This window comes from Augochlora pura, chromosome 1 (assembly GCF_028453695.1).
Source record: "Augochlora pura isolate Apur16 chromosome 1, APUR_v2.2.1, whole genome shotgun sequence".
Classification (NCBI taxonomy): Eukaryota; Metazoa; Arthropoda; class Insecta; order Hymenoptera; family Halictidae; genus Augochlora; species Augochlora pura.
Window position 1 is genome coordinate 13260193 of NC_135772.1, and position 6339 is coordinate 13266531.

The window sequence follows — 6339 nt, forward strand, 5'->3', positions numbered from 1 at the left end:
ACCCGAAACATTTATTCGAGATTTAAACGGCTGTAGACAGTTTATTTAATTTTCGCACACACCGAGGCTGATATTTCCATACTACGTAATTGGTGCATTTCTCTTGTAATAAAGTTGCGAGCTTGGAACGATCACATCTGTCTTTTTGTATAATAACTTAGTATTATACATTATTGTAGTACAATGAGATTGTGTGGAGATGGATGTATGTAGAATGAGACGAATGAGTGTGAATGTGTATGAAAGAAATTAAAAGAAAGCGAAAAGGAATGAATATGTGTGAGAGAGATAGAGAGAGACCGGAAGCAGACGAGCAATTTTGCAAAAGATACGCGCAATGAATGTTGGACGATCGTTGAGGATTGACGCTGAAAGAGAACGTGTGAATTTCCTGATTTGACGAAAGACCTGCTTTTAATTTAATTCTCCTTAATTTAATTTAATTTTAATATCGCATTATTTTATATCTTATATATTATTTGATCTTGGTATATTCATTGGTGACTAATTATCAAACCGAAACTGGTACAGCGAAAGTTATTGTCATCAACTTTCGAATTAAAGCTACACACTTGGAAGTAACACGAATGATAGAACGTTTCTTGTCAAATAGTGAATTTCTTGAAGAGTGCTAAAATCCTCGGAGATCCATGATCGCGTTCAAAGGACTGCCAACCGTTTTCGTTAGCGAAGGGTGAACGTTCTCTAAACTCATACGCGCGAGCTTGGCCCCGGGGCTCGGAAAGGGCATAGCTTCGTCGGGACAGGATAATGGAACTAAAAGATTCTGAACCGTCAATTAAAGTGGTGATTCTCTAAGCAGATGAAAGCATTTGTCAGCGAGAAATCTTCATTCTGGGGGGGGAGGTCGGTCGGATCAGATCTCTTCATTCATTTAATAGTTGTTACGAAGTTCCGGAAAAAATCAATTTACCCGATTAATAAACATCAATTCACGTTGGCCAAGTGGCAATTACGGTTCCATTGGGGATGGTGCAACCTCGTCGACAATTTAAAAATGCCTACTTTTAACGTCGCACGTGGAGGTACTCCGAGGAATTTTTTTTAGTACTGATACGACTATAATAGTATAACATGACCATTTGCTTTTTATATGGTATAATGATAACAGGGAATCGTGGATAAATGAAAACGATGGTATCCGTAGAAAAACTCAAGTGTAACGTAAATTACAGACTCAACTAAGGAACGATAGGTTTGTTAGTTAAATATACTTGTTCATCCTTTAAGTAGCGCAATTTTCTCCATTTTTATAAAAACATTTTACGAATAAGGGAAAGTGTATAATTTATGAAGTGGTTTTACATTCAATACGCACACTTGTACATTCTGTGCATCTTGCTCATAAAACGAGTATTGAATTTCAATAAAAATACTCTCATTCAAGAGCTATCAGTTCTTGAAGAAATAGATCTCATATTAAGCAACGTTGAAAGTTTTGCGAATAAATCTTTGAGCTACAAGAAAACATTTTTCTATATAAACACTACGAATCCATGCAAATCTGTTCACCGCGTAAGCGCTTATCGTAATTACTTTCAGCGCGACACCCTTCGATGTAAAAACTGCTGCGAAGTCGCGCGATTTAAGGGTTCGACAAAAATTTGAAAAGCACATTTTCGTTCGCCGCCATATTGCAACGGTTGGATCGCGTACCGAGCTGTGCCCGTCGAAAGAGAAATCCGTATAAATAAGGACGAGAAGTGCGCGCGGGAATTTCAACGAAATAATTGCTAAAGAGCCGGTGATTTACACGGCCGACAATGCGATGCCTTAATAACGGAATTTAATCGATACGGTGAAACCGGTCGCGGGCCGAGAAAAAGCTCCCGGTGCCAGATTTATTGTCCGTGAATCTTACGTTAGCCCGAATGAACTTTCGCCGTACGACACGGTGGCGGCTGAACGGGACGGTCATGAATAAAACGATACGTATCGTATCGAAGTCCCGGGGGCCTGGGCATTTGTAGTACTACACGGTGCGCCCGGTGCACGTGTACATCTGTGCACCTAATGTGTATGGGCCGAGAGCGCATGCATTATTAATACGTTTTCGGCGCGGGACCTCACTCGGCCCGAAACCCGTCTTCAAGGATTTTGGGTATGCGAGCCGGGAACGTGTAGCCCCTCTTGCTACGGCGAAAGCTTTGACATCTTGTACGTTTTGCTTTTTGCCAGCCCATTAAGTCCCCCGGGCCAAGACGATGCTCGCGTGTACAATTATTTATTAGTTGTATAAGCGCAGAGACGATCGGGGACAAATTTTTCTACGGACGATTCTTGTGGAACCAAAAGAATGAATGATTTCATTCTAATTCACTCCAATGTCGATAAAATAAGCTAATTTGTGATCCGGTTAAATGTATAATTTACAATTTGAAATACGGTTATAAAACAGTTCGTTAACGGAAGAAGCGTCAAATTGAAATGGAGACGATAATTTGGGTATTGAAGTGCGGCTTAAAATAACATATGGCTTAATATGTTATGTTAAATTAGTTAACGGCGTTAGTTAAATTAATTAACGGCTTGATATGTTATGTTATATACTTTGTGCATTATTCGTCGATAAACTGTTCGCCATATATGCATGCAAGATTTATGTATACATATATGCAAGAATAATTGTACAATATTTTTAACAAAGAAAAATATGTACAGAATAAATTAAGTGAAATTAGCTCTAATTTTACTGGAATAAAATAAGTAATTTAACAATTTTCTACGGCAACAAACAGAAATTAAATGAGGTATTCTTACCTTTTATAATTAATGCTTTGCAATCGCCGATAAAGGATTTATTGGTAAAAGTCAATTCCTGATGCAGCAGTAAAATAAATGGATAGAGAAATATTACTGACAACGCATCGTTTTTAAATGACTATAAAACAGCGCAATGAAGCTTTGAAATATTCTTTTGTCTAATAATTCGAAAATGAATTATTTGATTTTGCTCCTTATTGGAATTGATTGTTTAACGAGTGATATTGGAATTGTACTTCTCAAATCTCTTCTTTCTTAGCAAAAAAAAAAAACGTAGATTTTGGAAAAGTGTCGGCTGGTATCGACAAGCGATGCGTTTAGATTGATTTTACTCACCGATTACGCCGCAATTGTTGCTGTTGGAGCTGTCATCGGCGCCGTACAAGTGGTTGGCATCCCTTTGGATCGCGTGCTGCAGCGAAAACTCTCGGGAATCTTTGTCGTTCCCCCGCCACGGCTCCGCCGGGTTAATCATGTAGCTTCCCGTCGACGTTCTCACGTGGCCCGTCTGGAAGAAAAAGTATGCCAAAAATTTGGTGAGTCACCCCGCCATGATTGACCTTTAGCTCCTCAACGAGACGCGCCGCTACCTACTGACGAACATTTCGACTCCCGGCTACCGGACCACGAAACTCCCAACGGATTGTGTGCGGAATTTTTTGACCACTGTGTTTTCAATGCAATCCGCATTTGTTTCTAAATCTGCTGTCATTGATAAATTTCCGGGCAAGTTTTTCTTTTCTTACGCTATTTCGTAAAAATAGCGATTTTGTTTTTGTCTCGAAATTTCATAAGAATTCTGTAAGATTCTATGAAATTACGTAAGTAATTAACCCCTTGACGTACCACTTTTCTTTACAGTTACTGTGATTAGGAATTTTTCGAAGGGACAGAACATTAATGTTTATTACGTGCTTGAAAGATTAGAATTTCATAAGAGTTTTAAAGAATAGAATAATATTCGTACTCAATAATTTATTTAATTTTAATTTATATCACGTGTCGGACTCGTCAAAGTACGCCAAGTGGTTAAAGTAAGATTTCACAGAATATTATAGAATTTTCGAAAAATTTATAAATTTTCACTTGCACTTTCAACTTTCTTTCATTCTCGAGATTTTGACCTTGTTGCGCTGATTATATCAACATAAAAACTAATTTTGAAATCTGGTAAAATTATTTCGCACTTTTAGATGACGCAGAGCATGAAATATTAGTACATAAAAATAAAATGGCGATACTACTGATTTATGCTGTTATACATATGTTTAATTTAAATGCGATGTAATTTATACGTAATTTAAATTTTTGATTTGATCCAATGCGAACTTATATTTATGTAGTTTAATCGACTAAAGCATTACAAATTTAATAATGTTAAAAATTATACTGCCGTGCTTGGGGAGTCTATAGAATTGTTTAAGATTTCGGAAGAACTTTGGATTGAGGAAGAAAAATTTGAATTAAAAATTTCTAACATTTTATGCATCAAAATTCGGAAGAATGATATAAGCAGGTGTGTTAAATGTTATTAAAGTTGGCACTAGATCGGCGTGATTTATGAAATTATCATAGAAATGCCGTTCACGATTGTAAACGGCGAAGGATATTATTAGAAACATTTATGAAGCCGCTCAATTACAATAAATTGCGCAGTCACATAAATACTTATTTATGTTATTGCCATTTGAAAATATTCATATGGTATTATACAAAGAGCCGTTCGAATTTCCGCCGCAGCATTTACATTCCTGCAGGGGGAAATCGCGTACGAAGTGCTATATTTTAATTATTTTCATACATCGAAATAACGTTTTATGAAACACTTCGCACAGATATCGCACGGCGATACGGTTCCCCAGGTAGCCGAAGAATTTTCTGATCACTCGATTACACCGTTCAACACTGATTTTACGTTTCGTAATCAGCGCCGCCTGACACCCTCGGTCATTTTATTTTCTCAATCGAGAACGAGATTTGCATTCTTAGTTTTTTCAACGACTTCCACAGCGAGAAGATACGCTCTATCGCGTAGTATACATGGTTAAGCCCTTCTCACAGAATTTTATTGCCAAAAATAAATGTGTAGATCGCTGAAGAATCACTATAGAATCATTCTACGTAATCATTCTCCAGTCGTATAGTTTTCACAATTAAAGCAGAAAAAGCTCTCGAAGTTTATCATTCCATCTACTATTTCCAAATTAACATTTTACCGACCGATAGCCTGTGAATCGGTTGCCATAGTAACCCTTAATTTGTTACTTATTATTGAGATAAATGTGTTAAATTTTACTACAAGCTTCAACATTATTATACAAGTTTTTAAATATTAAATACTTTTCGCGATTATTTAGGTAAATAAAATCAAAATCGAAGCGAACATTTTTACGACCGGATGACCGGTCGATAAAGTGTTAAATTGTTCGGAAATTGAGGAAGACGTAGAAAATTGGGTTTCGCAATTAAAGTTTAAGAAAAATGGTTCACCGATTACGGGAACACGAAAGAAAAATTCAATTCCGCTTGGACAGTGTTATTAAATCGACGGTAGAAAGGCGTGGAGACGCGAAACGTTTCGCGGATTAGTTATCGCATTGGTTACGATTTATTTATACATGCAGCGCTGTCCTGACATAACTTCCTCGATTTGAATGTGAAACACACCAGCTACACGGGACGCCCCCGCTAAATATATACCACCCACGTAAATTCCGTGTGAGGGCAAACCAGCGGAACAGACGAACCCGTGTAAATCAAGTGAAAATAATCGATTAAAACTGGCCCCGTTGAATACATTACCCATAACCGCATAGACTGCTGTAAATTCCAATTTTCATACGGCTGCTCTCGGTTATGCTCGTTTACAGTCGAAATTACACTTTCAACAGTCCATTTACTAAACCGAATACTTTTTTTGCCGTCAAATTAGTTTTCAACGCTTTTGATGAAAAGTTATTGGCATATCGCGTGTACCATTTATTGTTTGCGCAATCTGATCAGAATATTCATAGTTGCTCGAGTTCTTGTAAGGTCAATATTTTCGCAGGATCCCAATTTTCGGATTAACCCCTTGCCGTATTACTTTCTTCATAGTTACAAGGATGAGCACTTTTTCTATCGTAATAATTTCTTAGATGGAAAAGGAAAAATATTTATTTTGTTTGTCTATGTTTACTCAAATGGTTAAATACTGACCAAGAGAACAGAATTTTATTCCGGCATAAAAGGACGGAATAACATTTATACTTGACACGATATTAATAGAAATCTCTATGACGAGCCAGACTTGTCAAAATACGGCAAGGGGTTCAAAACGTGTAGGAAAAGGAAAGCGTTATATATAAATTAATGATCTAGTTTTCTAATTATGTTTATCTATTAATGTAATAAAATCATTAATTTCTATATAACAACATCTTTTCTTTTTCTATACGTTTTTAATCTACCCTATTTTATCATGTCAATGTATGGTCTTTCTATTTAGTATTTTTTCGCGTTTTTTTTTAAAAACTCTGCTGTTTTATCTCAATATCTTATCAGCTTGTGCAATGA

The 6339-nt window shown here is 36.6% G+C and overlaps 1 protein-coding gene across 7 annotated transcripts in view; it reads right to left on the reverse strand.

Annotated features, from left to right (window-relative positions):
* LOC144471527 (A disintegrin and metalloproteinase with thrombospondin motifs 15) overlaps positions 1 to 6339 on the reverse strand; it is a 151939-nt gene that overhangs the window by 45665 nt on the left and 99935 nt on the right. For all 7 annotated transcript variants that reach the window (XM_078183705.1, XM_078183668.1, XM_078183660.1 and 4 more), the window contains exon 6: positions 3121 to 3292. In XM_078183705.1, coding sequence (XP_078039831.1) covers positions 3121 to 3292 — 172 coding nt within the window. The remainder of the gene's footprint in view (positions 1 to 3120; positions 3293 to 6339) is intronic.